The sequence below is a fragment of the Geospiza fortis genome, unplaced genomic scaffold (assembly GCF_000277835.1).
Source record: "Geospiza fortis unplaced genomic scaffold, GeoFor_1.0 scaffold325, whole genome shotgun sequence".
NCBI classification, from domain to species: Eukaryota; Metazoa; Chordata; class Aves; order Passeriformes; family Thraupidae; genus Geospiza; species Geospiza fortis.
In genome coordinates, this window is record NW_005054427.1 from 620,604 (window position 1) to 633,669 (window position 13,066).

Here is a 13,066-nt window from a genome sequence, read left to right on the forward strand (position 1 = left end):
TTCTTACATGCTGCATAAGTGAACTTGCACAGCAGAGGACAGGACTTGTAAACACTGCTATTTATTTGTCACAAAAAGTCCTAGGCTGCAAACATCAGTGTCATTACTAGCTTCCTTTCTGCTGGAGGAACTTCAATAAACACTGCAAAATTGGAAGAGTTGCTGCATCTCTATGTGATTTTTAAGTAGTAACAGGTTTCAGAACTGCCTCTGATGCCTTGGAGTGCTTTTCCCTAAGATACAGGTTTGAATTAGTCCAGTTAGTGGTGTCTAAAATCGTCTTCAAACAAGCTGGAAATGGAAGTTTTCCAAACTGAAGTAAATGTTTACAGATATTAGGGAACAGAATGCTCATGTAGCACCAGCTGGCCTGTGCAAAGTGGGAAGAGCTAGAAGGTGTAGAGGAACTAGCTAGGTTTACACTTAAGCCTGTGCCCAGTTTTTGAAGAACCCACCAGGGGGACAGTGGATAGACCGTGTCCAGGTCTCTTTTCTAACCCTGGGAGCCTACACAAGCAAGCTAAGCATGTTGAGGAGCTCAAGTTTAAATTGATGTTTAGAAGTGGTCTTACTGTGTAAGTTTTAGATTAGGCCAGGTTTGCCTTTTAAAAAAAAACAAAACTTTGGATAATACTTGCAGGTTTGGATTTTGTTCATGATTTTTAAGTAATATTAGAACAGTACTCGTTCTCATGTCTACTTTCTCTCTATTCACCTGAGGAAGCTATCGGGCATTCACAAAATGGCTTAACAAGGCAAGACCCATACCACACAGATTGTTACTGCATTTGATGTTTACTTAACACAGGGGCTTCACACCTGTGACAACAGGAAAAAGAACTGATTGATTAAATTAATCAATCAAAAGTTCTTGATTTATTTATCTTAATTTACTGTGTCATACAAAGGGTGATAAATTACTCAAGGAATATCAGTTCCTGGAGGCAGCACAGGAAGGTTTTGATTGAAGTTAGATTTTTTTGTGTTGGTTGGTAACAGAACCAAAGAAGAGGTTTTGTGTTGCTCACACCATCATAAAATCAGAAAGACTGCCAGTCACACTGGCAAAGCAATGTAAAAATAAAGGTGAATTTGAAGCCCTTCAAAAGAACTTACCTAGATATAAAGCCAGAAAGAGATGCTGTTATATACATACAAAGCTACTATGGGGTTATTTTAGCATTTGGAAGTTTGGGTTTTTCTTCTTTCAGTATATGTTCTTTTGGGATGTAAATCATTATATAGCATGTAAATTATATTCTAGGCTGAGCGACATAATCAGATAAATATTTAAATCAGCACAATTTGGTCTATACTTGGTGATATATGATTTGTTTCTTTATGTGTTTGTTTAAATTCTGTAAAAATAAGTGTGCAAATTCGCTAAATATTTATTTACAACAGCCGAAAAGATTTAAAATGCTAGGAGATCAAACATGGAAGTGTAGTTTGACAGCTAACTGGTAACTTCTTTCTGTTGTAAAACCCAAATATTAGAAATTGCCAACTACTGGAGGAAAGAAGTCTTTATCCACTAGATGGTGCAAGTCAGTTAAAAAGCTCTTTTGTTTCTCATTTGCACTCTGGAAAGCTGAATAAACAAGGAATTTAAAATTTGATTATTAGTAAAATCATTTTGGTTAAGGGCCTGCTTTTCTCCTCCACCACCCCGGTGACACTTGTTAAACAGTGATATTTTTTATCATTACTTACAGGAAGCAATGACTTACAGTCATGCAATGAAACTGTAGCCTTTAGCTAAAAAAAAAAAAAAAAAAAAAAGGCAGCATTTTTTGCAACATAGAAGTTAGGACATAGTTTGAAACAGAACATAGGACATAAGTGCTTTATGGGATCATTCTAATATTCTCCTTTCAATAATTCAGAATAAGAATGTAGTTGTGTACACTCACAGCTTCACAGACATCTCCTTTCTTTGAAGAGCACTTTGGGTTTTTTAATCTGCTTTTATGGCTTGCATACTTGTTCTGAAGTGATCTTGTTGTGATTTTCACATGGTTTGTAATCTCTTTTTCCTTTCCCTGACCCAGTTTCAGTAAGTATTACGAATCTTTATCCTGGCTGTGAAAATGTGAGCGTGAGAAGCCGCAGTATGATGTTTGAGCCAGGCCTGACCAAAGGGGTATTAGAAACTTTTGTATCACCTGCCCATCACTCTCACTTCTCTTCTGATGACCAGTCCACCAAGGCCATTGACATCCAGAATGCCTGCTTGCATGGTAAGAAGAGCCCTGGGCTGGGATGCCTTAATGCTGTAGAGCAGTTAATGCCATTTAACTTGTTTTTTAAAATAAAAATGGGGGGAAAGTCTGACTTGGCATAGTAGTGACTATGTTTGACAATCCAACACTGGTGGGATTTTAATCATTCATGTCAGATCTTTACAATATTACATAGAAACATTTCTAAGGTGAGTAAGTGTGAGAGTAGAAAAGAGGGATATGGTATGACGGAAGCAGGTCAGCAATGTGGCTACTAGTGTGAAGGCTTCTTCACCTATACTAGATGTCATTTGGGGATTTTATCAGATTTAGCCTGGTCCCATTTAGTCCTCATCATTTAAGTATATTCCCGGCTATGCAAAGGACATACTGTTCTCACTTTATGTCAGGACTGGAGCATTTTTGGTAAGTCCCGGAGCTCATCAGTCATTGTGAGTGGAGCTTCTGATTTAATTTCTTTTTTCGCAAGGAAACTAACTGCTCTGCCCTTGAAGCCAGTTAGCAGTAAGAGGGGTCACAGAAGGTGTCGTAAGTACACACGTGGCTTTTGGCTCTAAGACCACACAAATTGTCTCCCCCAGCCATATTAATTGTCATTTATATCAGTGGTCAGATCTCTTCTTCATATGGAAAATGTTTTGCGTGCCTTAGCAGCTGCAATTTTGAAGCTGAGTTAGTATTAATCAAGAGTTTACCTTGGAAACAGAAACCTGCTTATCAGTGCATAATAATGAATGCAGCAACAAAACATTTATCCTAGATGCTGAAGAGTTTGCCAAGTAGCTAAAACTTGTTCTTTGTGTAGGCTAGTTTCTTCCTTCAGTATAATTTGAAGCCCAGTCAAATTCTGCAGGGAAACAGAGTTGTGCCATGGACTGTCAGAAGGACTTTGTTTTCTTTCTCTGTTCTGTACTATACAGAACAAAGTGTACACACACGTGAACTCTGAGTAGCTGTACTCATAACAGCAGGTTGGAGTGTTCTGACTTCTCTCCCTCTGGAAGTTTGAGGTGCCTCTTAATCACCATGTATTTAATTAGAAGCAGTACAGGCGAGGCAGACATCACCCTAATCAGACGGTGCATCTGGGAAGCGCAACATACTAACACTTTTCTCACTCAAAGCTAGAGATGGCAAAAAGAAACATGGAGCTCTTGGAACCCTTAACATGGTGATTCTTCATCCCTGATTTACCAGCACAATGTGAATAGTACAGTTCTGTAAAGCAAAGTGTCTTCTTTTTAGAATGTGCTTCAGAGGTTTTTGGGATCAGTGGTGGCATGTTAAGAAGAATAACTAATAAAAATATTAAGCTTTTTTGAGGCGAACAGGGAAAAGAATGGGAGCCATTATTCTTGGTTTTCAAGACAATTACAAGATCTGCTGCTGTTCTTCAAGGCAAAAATCAATTTAATTGCATAAGACTTTTAATTGCATGCATTTAACACAGGTGCTTACATGTGAAATCAGGCTAAATGTCCTAGAGAAGGAATGTGAGAGAGGAGCAGACTTTGAGGGCCCAACTGCTAAGCCTCTAAACTGACTGAAACTTGTTCTCGTTGTTCATGACTGCATTTTCAGTCTTGCTTTCTCACATGCATGCCGTTTATGTTTGTGACAGTTTAAATCAGATTAAATGTTTTGTTTGTATTTCCGTGGCCAGAAGATGTTTCATGCTTACTGATGATCTCTTCATATGTTTGTTTTTCAGGAGTTGGGGATTTCAGCATCTGGGAATTCTCTGGGAATCCTGTGTACTTCTGCTGTTATGATTATTTTGCTGCAAATGATCACACTGCAATTCACATAGTGCTTTTTAGCCTTGAGGAGCCTTATGAAATCCAGTTAAACCAAGTGACCTTTTGGCTCAATTTCCTGAAATCATTGGTCCCAGTTGAGGAGCCAATAGGTATGTTCTTGTTAATGAAGTATTAGAGATATAAAGCTTCTTGTATTTCTCTGCAACTCTGTACATCATCCGTGTTTGGTGTCTTCATCCATGTATGCAAACAAACTTGACATTATGTTTCTTGGCAAAAGGGAATTTTATCTGTGGAAGAAGCCAGAAGTGTTGCACACACCACTTAGCTCAATTAAAAATGTCATGAAGTACAGTGCAATATCTTGTGGCACTGGGATTTACATCTGTACATGGCAGGTGAAGTTTTATGTTAGATAAGCTATCAATAGTGTTTCAGAGGGCTGGAACCATTCAGAACCAAGTTTAGACACTTTGCTTAAATTCCTTTTATATCTAGCCCCAACAAACAATATTTTCAGCATAAATTAGTCTTGTCAGTGACAACAGGACAGAACAGTATTATGGAACAGTGTTATCCCTCAGTATGTGCAATTTTCATGTGTTTAACATAAAGTTCCATTTGGACTTCAAATATGGTAACTGTTTGGTGCTGATGCACAGAAATCAGTATTTCTTGTAAATTTCACATATGCTCCAATTCTGCACAGGTTTTAAGTAATTTTATTTGTTTTATATTCAGGCTTACTGAAAGTTACTTGGTGAGCAAACCCAGTAAATTAACTTAAATAACATTTTTCTCAAAAGGCCTGGTAGTCCAGGTGTATATACAGTAACTTATTTAAACATGTTTGCATTTGCAGTTGATTACTCGTCTGCAGACTGTGACAGTCTCTTGGAGTAACCAAGCTCTGTCATGTGTCTTGGTTCTGTGATCTGAAAGATTATTCCAGCCAGTGGATCTAACTCAGCACTAAAGGACATTTTTGGCAACGCTAGGGATTCACCAGAAAAATGTAGTAAATACATAACATTGTGCAAAGAGTTATTTTCTCTCTCTTTCTGTATGCATTATCTCAGCCAGACAACGAGCCAGGGCCAACCCTTGGTTTTCAGTTCAGGCATCTGCATTTTTTAATTTTCTGTTTTAGATCAAATCACAGTGCTAATAATATCAGCATTTGGATCTAACCAACAATAAATGACCTGTGAAAGTTCAAGCTCAGAGATTTGCAAAAAAGGTGACAAAGCTGCAAATGCAGCTAATTTGCAACTGCTGAAAGCTTTTCACTGCTCCTCAGTCTCAGCTGATTTTTTTCTACTTGCTTATCTGATTATCAGCATTATTTAGATACTTCACTTAAATCTGTGTTTATATTGATCAGCTCAGTATGGGTAGCCATCCATCTCTGTATTGCTACAAATCTCTCAAGTAATATTTAGTAACTGATGTGTGCAGAAAAGTTAAAACTCTTGGAATTACTTTCCAGTTATTTTGTCTAAGTCCTTAGCTGCCAATTAAAAAGAAAAATAAAAAGAAGATAATTACAAAATACTTGCCTGGAAGTGTTATGCAGAGATTTGGGGAAATGGGTCTTTTTATGATTTAATTAAGATTATGTAGCCCTTAGTTGATGAGAACTGAGCAGTGATGTAAGCATATGACCTTTTTTTAAGGCTAAAAGAGCATGATAGGGTGTACTGTCTCATTTAAAAATAGTTTAATGATGTCTTCTATTTTCTGGGATATGAGTTTGAGAAAAGATTGAAAACTCTGTGCTCTGTACTGTCACCTCATTCATGCCATTTGTATCTTTCTTTCTTTCTCATTCTTTTTCATGGCTTCTGCCAGGCTTTCCTACTTAACTCTCACCTAAGTGAGAGGTCATTGTTTGTGTAAGTACTGCAAAATAGCATTCATATCAACATATGAATGTTGTAGACATTTTGTGTTCTTACAATCTTCTATTCTGCACCTGTAATATTAAGGACTATGCAAAGATTATGTAAAAATCCTTTCATGAAGCTGCTGTTTCTAATTTTTTTTCCCCTCATGCTGTCATAGTTTTTAGTTAGTAGCTATATCATTAGTGCTACTGATTACTGTTTTTGTTAAACCAATAAAGTAACACAATAAAAATGTATCTGATGTTATTTAAATTTTCTAGCTATTAAAATAGGGCCTTATATACACAGTCCTATAAGCAGATAATTGCCAGAGCATCAACAGTTACACTGTTAATGGCTGTGCTTAGAGTTGGTAAATAACTACAAAAGTGGTTGGTATGAAGAATCTAAAATGTATTTCTGCTTTTCTGGGTCAGTATCAGCCATCTGCATAGGCATGCTTCGTAGTGAGGGAGTCCTCTTGTTTCTCTTCTAGCATTTGGTGGAAAGCTGAAAAGTCCCCTGCGTGTTGTTTTGGTTGCCACGCATGCTGACATAGTGAATCTGCCTCGGCCTGTCGGGGGAGAGTTCTGGTATGACAAAGACATCCCTTTGTTGAAAGAAATCAGGAACAGGTAGGTGGAAAGTATATTTATACATAGTGTCTAAACATGCTAATTGCAAAGAAAAATACTAAAATACATTGGAATAGGTAAAAGGTTTTTATATGGCTTATATGATGTTATGGTATTTTGAATATGTTTAGGAAGCTTATGTTGTGCTAAAATTGAAACATTTACCAATATTACAGTGAGTAAGCTGCCCTGAGTGAGCTAAAATGATCCAGCTTATGTCAAAATTAATTGTGGTGTAGGCACTGTCACCCTGTAAACACTGGGCTACATCCAAAGACCCATTCCAAATTTTTGTCTAACGTCTTGGTCCTCAGGTTTTGCACCGGTCTCAGAAAAGTAGGCCATTTGCAGCTAAAAACTTTGGATGCAAAAGAGGAAAATTTACCAGAGATCTACCCTTAGTTGTTTACTGATTTAGGACACCTATGAAAAAAACTTAAATGAGGCCTTACTCTCCACACTTTGCAAAAAGCTGGACATTGTGGAGTCACACAGGTGACAAGGTCATCCAAGAGGTACAGAGAAGTTAGTGAAACTTCTAGAATTCTTCAGCAAATGTCTGGAGCACACGCTAATAGTAGATGGAAATGGGGAATTTTCCATAAACATACTATTGTTTAAAGTAACAATACCTTATATTCAGAGTGAGCGCATAAGCAGGAAACACTGGTTATGAGAAATCATGTGTACCTGCGAGTATGGACACTTGTCTGGGCTGTACAAGAAACAGATGTAGGAATTCCAGCACAATAGTTGGGGAGGGGGCAGTATCTTAATAAATTGAAATAAACCAATAGAAAAAAAAAAACTGTGTGTCATCTTTGGTGCTGGAGTCCTTTTAAATGCAAATCTCTCCAGAGCTAGGCAAACAGGCTTGTGTGGTTGGAAACTCAAAAGGAAGTGGAAAGAGAGCTGTCAACATCAAAGACTACTGAACTATTTAAAGTGAGAAGAAAGCAAGCAACTGACATTAAGACCTTAAAATAAATAAATTCCTGTAGTCTCTTCTCTAGTAAAAGGTTTTGGTTTGTTATTACAGGTCATGCGATGCAGTTACAATTTTCTTACACATTTTAACTCTTCATCCTGAGAGAAAACCGTTTTCTCTCAATACCTCTGCCTATTTTCAAGAAAATTACACAGCAATTATAGTGTCTGTGCTTATAAAATATCTCAGTATAATCATTACTTAAACTTCATATTCCAACTCCAGTATAATTTAAGACTGAAGTACAATTGTATTAAGAAATAAACTGGATTTGGGGCTAAGTTAATAATATTTTTTTTTTTTTTTTAGATTTGGAAATGATTTGCAAATTTCAGAAAAGTTATTTGTCCTGGATGCTGGAGCATCTGGGTCTAAAGATATGAAGCTTCTCCGAAATCACTTGCAAGAAATAAGAAGCCAGATAATTTCTGTAAGTAGTGTCTAATAGTCTGGGTTGGATGAGCCAAAATGTGAACGTCTTGTGTACTGATCTACTGTAAATTTCAAACTTAGAATAATGAAGCATTCAGAAACCACTGTTGTTCCAATGTTCTAACAGCACACTTGACAGGTCTTGTGATAAACAAAGCTTTGACATCAAAGATTCAGTCAGAATTTTGAAAATAGTAGCTGTTTCAAGCAGATGACCAAAATACTCTCTGTTGAAAGGAAACAATTTGAGATATCAGTTCAAAGTCATAATTTTGTTTTTTGATTGGCAGTGACTGGATTCCAGCATTGGTCCCCCCTTTTTGTTGTTTTTTTTTACTCAGCAAAGTATTATAGAGAAACAGAAATATATTATAAACATATTTCAGGAAAACAGTTTTTTTCACTTAAAAACTCACCAGAGTAGAATAGTGTTCTCAACTGTTAGAAAGATAATTCCAAACATGGATACATAAACTGAATATGTATTAACTTTTGACTGCATTTTTTTAATTGAAAAATATTGCTTGCAGTTGTACCTGTATGTGTAGATATATGCATATGAGACTAAAGGTAAAGTGTAGCCATGGTTTGATGTTATCACCATGAATCCATGGAGACTTTCATAATAAGGGTGGCCAAGTCAAATTTTTTGTAGCCTGTGCTAAATGGATTAATATCATGTTACACACCAACAAGATTTTCTGCAGCTACTTTTAAAACATATTTTTTGTAATTCATTAAAAGTGGATGTAATACAGAGTTAATTCTGTGGGTTGAGGAAAATATTTAGATTAATGTCAAATTCAGCCCATTTTACATTTCTGATTGTTTCTTGATTTTGTAAGCTTCTCTTCTCTCAGAAACCTTTATTATAGCTATAGTCATAGCTTGAAATCTGAAGGAGTTTACTGCCTAAGAAGTGGAGGCTGTGGCTTGAGGATAGCAAGAAGGCATCAGTGAGACTAAGGCAATCAATACATCAAAGTACCATTTTTGCTTCTTATTTAGCATCCTGCTGTCTCACCTTTTGAAGTAAATTGGTCCTGTAAAGAAATTGATGAGTACAGATTCTAAATAAATTCTCATAATTTCAGAAATAAGCATTAACTTACAGTTGCATGATGGCAACTCATGGTGATATTTGGAAAATTTTCTTATTTCAGTGAAAAACTAGTTTCTGCCATTCACTTTTTTAAGAAAAGGTAGATAGATCTTATGGCAAGTGAATGCCAGGTGAAAGAGTAAGGGTCCAGCACAAAGGGAGTTCTTTAAGTCTGAATATTCATTATAAATGCATTAGACCTCCATAGAAAAAAAATAGTACCCCTATTCTCAAGTGGATGTTTTCTGTGCTTTTCTAAGACTTGCCCACCTATGACTCACCTATGTGAAAAAATAATCTCGACACTGCCTTCCTGGAGAAAAATTAATGGGCCCAACCAGCTGATGTCCTTGCAGCAGTTTGTGTATGATGTACAGGAACATCTTAATCCCTTAGCAAGCGAAAATGACCTACGACATATTGCACAGCAGTTGCATAGCATAGGAGAAGTAAGTATTTTTATCTAAATTCCATTTCTTTATTTACTGTTCTGGTAGAATATTTCTTTATGAGTTTAAGCAAATGTCTAAAGTCGTTTGGTTTTTTTTCTCTTCCTCTTAAGAGATCGTAAGAAGTAGAGAACACTTTCTGTTATCATTATGTCTTGTGGCTTCTATTTTCTTACCATAATCTCTTTGAGACAGAAAGAATTACAGTTTATTGCTATAGTTGTAATATAAAATACCCAGAAAGGATCACTGTGTTATCACCTTCAATGAAGTGTTCACTGCTATTTGTGTGCACTAGAAATTGAGTAGTAGGATAACACCTTTGCACTAACAGCTTGCAGGGCATGACTAGGCTTTCCAGCTGTTGGGCTCTAATCATCTTATTACTAATGGAAAATAGCAACAAGATCTGGTTTTTGTTCTGAGCACTTGCCATATATTTAAATGCACTGTTGTTTTTTTTTTCCTGTAAGCAGTTTTAATCAAATTGTCGGGTTAGTCTGTTAGGAAGGTGAGAACGTCACCTTCCTATCATCATCATGAGGGCTATCATCTTGGACTTCACAAGATGTAAACAGTAACTTTCATATTTATAAACAGATTAACATTATGCAGAGTGAAACTGTCCAAGATGTTGTGCTTCTGGATCCTCGCTGGCTCTGTTCTAATGTCCTTGGAAAAATCTTGTCAGTGGAGAACCCAAAAGCCCTCCATCACTATAGAGGTCGGTACACCATAGAGGACATCCAGCGTCTGGTGACAGATAGTGACGTGGAAGAACTGATACAGATTTTGGATGCCATGGATATTTGTGCAAGGGACCTTAGCAGTGGAGCAATGGTGGATATTCCTGCTCTCATAAAGACTGACAATCTTCACAGGTCTTGGACAGATGAGGAGGATGAAGTGCTGATTTATGGTGGTGTTAGAATCGTTCCTGTGGAACATCTTACCCCATTTCCTTGTGGAATTTTTCATAAAGTTCAGGTGAATCTCTGCAGGTGGATTCATCAGCAGAGCACAGAGGGAGATGCTGATATACGTCTGTGGGTAAATGGATCAAAGATTATGAATCGTGGAGCTGAGCTTTTAGTGCTGCTGGTCAACCATGGGCAGGGTATAGAGGTTCAAGTTAGAGGACTGGAAACAGAGAAGATCAAGTGCTGTTTACTTCTGGATTCTGTGTGCAGCACCATTGATAACTTAATAGCAACAACCTTACCGGGTCTTCTGACTGGGAAATATTACCTTAGTCCTCAGCAGCTGAGGGAACATCATGAACCAGTAATGGTCTACCAGCCTAGAGACTTTTTCCGTGCACAGAGTCAAAAGGAGACATCACTAACTAACACTATGGGGGGATATAAAGAGAGCTTTAGCAGTATACTGTGTTTTGGGTGTCTTGATGTTTACTCCCAGGGAAGCCTAGGAATGGATATTCATGTTTCTGATCTGAATCTACTTACCAGGAGAAAACTAAGTCGACTTTTGGATCCACCTGATCCAATGGGCAAAGATTGGTGCCTTCTTGCCATGAACCTGGGCCTCCCTGATCTTGTTGCAAAGTACAATATAAATAATGGAACACAAAATTACTGTCTTTCAAGTCCAGTTCATGCCCTTCTGCAGGAATGGAGTAATGCACCTGACAGCACTGTAGGGATACTAATGTCTAAGCTGAGGGAATTAGGTCGCAGAGATGCAGCAGATTTCTTACTGAAGGCATCTTCTGTATTTAAAATTAATTTAGATGCTAATGGTCAAGAGGCTTATGCCTCCAGTTGCAACAGTGGCACATCTTATAACTCAATTAGTTCTGTAGTGTCACGGTAAGACGAGGTGTTTTGTATGGATAGCCTTTCAAAGTGCAGAAAGGATAAAAGATATAGTATAAAAGTTACAGTGCATACTAATTTATGAGCTTTTGCATCAGAGGATCCTTCTCTGGCACCACCTGTTTTTTGTGCGTAAACTTTCTACTCCTAACTGTGAGTTGTTGCTCTTTATTAAAAAGACTGGTGTACTTCTGGTGGTTTAAAACTATTTCTGATTGAGAATGTGCTGCTTAATACTGCCATTTCAACTGGAAAGTCTTAACTTTTAGATTACATACTGCAACTGTTTTATACAATTCTCCTCATAAAAGGTAGGGGGAGAGGAATAGCATATAGTACCTTATGTGTCTGTTTCTTCCATTCTTTTTTTTTCCTTTTCACTGTGTCCTCTGCTTAACTTCTTTTTATATTTGTAAGGAGAGAAATCCACCATTTGTGGTCAATCTGACCAAACTTAAGTGCATCGTTTTTAGCTGAAAAAGTGAGTGCCTTTTGCAGGAGGGAGGGTGCAGTTGATTTGAATGACCCTGCTGGAGTTACGAGAACATGCTACCTCTGTTTCACTTAAATTGTCTGCATGCTTATCATTGCAAGTGGTGCTTGCCTATTAATTTTTCCTGCGCTTGTAAGTCATTGGTGATGACTCACGCAGAACATTCTTGTGCCAGTACTATAGGTATAGGTGTGATACCTAATCAACTTCAATTACAGTCAAATCATAATGTGAAAATCTCTTAAACTTGCCAATTATCATGCTTTGTTATTTTCATGCACCTCAGGTAAAAGTTCATATCATTATAATAAAGTTCAAAAAATACAAGTGTTGGATACTGCAGAATAATATTGTCTAGCTGTCAGTTGTAATTTGTGTATAACAAAGGTTTTCTACTATTAGATCCTGCATTACTTACTTCCTGTACTTGAAAACTTTGATGGGGATAAAAAAAAAAGGAAGCAAGGTTTCTTGCAGTGATAACTTTTAAATTGATATGAGGGAATATGACCCATTCTCTGTTCTAAAAAGCATGTAATTTTCATGGTGCGATATGTGTTTGTTTATATATATTGTATGTATATATATTAAGACTATTTTTTCCTTAATCTTACATTGTAGTAAATTTTAAAGGATTTTTCTACAAATAAACTGTTGCTTGTTGCATCCTTGTTGGTCATATTCTGGTGCTGAAGGGTATCAAAACTTCTTTTCTTTACAGTCAGAATTGAGGAGAGGCAATGCCTACCTTCTGAAGTTCTTGGAACCTCCTGGTTGACTTCAGGGGAATTTCTTAGTATGCTGCAGGAATATTTATGGGTTTTTTTTAATTGGAGAGGTGGTCCCTGTACAGCAGAACAATCTGCATTCATTTTAACAAATGACAAGCCAAAGCAGTTTGCTACATAGCTTTTCCTTTGTGGTTTTTCATAATGGAAACCAAAACAGCAAATGTGAGTCTGTCATCAGGAATTCTCCAGATAATGCTGTGCTGCAGAGAGAGGGGACACTGTATTAGAATTTGTGCTGCAATAATTGTCCTTTACATTAAATATCCCCTCATCACACAAGGGACTCTGCTGGTGCTGCTTATTTAAAATCTCAACATTATTCCCTGACAGTCTTGGTGTGGCACAGTCTGCAGGCAGCTTTGCACAATACCTCTGCCCTATGTATGCTGCAAAGGATTTATGCAAGATCTTCTTAAAATGGTAATGCTTGTTTCCCCCTGCCTTTCTTTGCC

General features: G+C 37.2%; 1 protein-coding gene across 1 annotated transcript in view; it reads left to right on the plus strand.

Moving 5' to 3' along the window:
- The window catches only part of DAPK1 (death associated protein kinase 1), a 60,501-nt gene extending 48,012 nt beyond the window's left edge, over positions 1–12,489 (plus strand). Inside the window, exons 20-25 of the mRNA XM_005426891.2 lie at positions 2,052–2,240; positions 3,955–4,152; positions 6,386–6,524; positions 7,822–7,942; positions 9,307–9,495; positions 10,096–12,489. Coding sequence (XP_005426948.1) covers positions 2,052–2,240; positions 3,955–4,152; positions 6,386–6,524; positions 7,822–7,942; positions 9,307–9,495; positions 10,096–11,328 — 2,069 coding nt within the window. The 3' untranslated portion in view covers positions 11,329–12,489. The remainder of the gene's footprint in view (positions 1–2,051; positions 2,241–3,954; positions 4,153–6,385; positions 6,525–7,821; positions 7,943–9,306; positions 9,496–10,095) is intronic.
- The last annotated feature ends 577 nt before the right edge of the window (positions 12,490–13,066 follow it).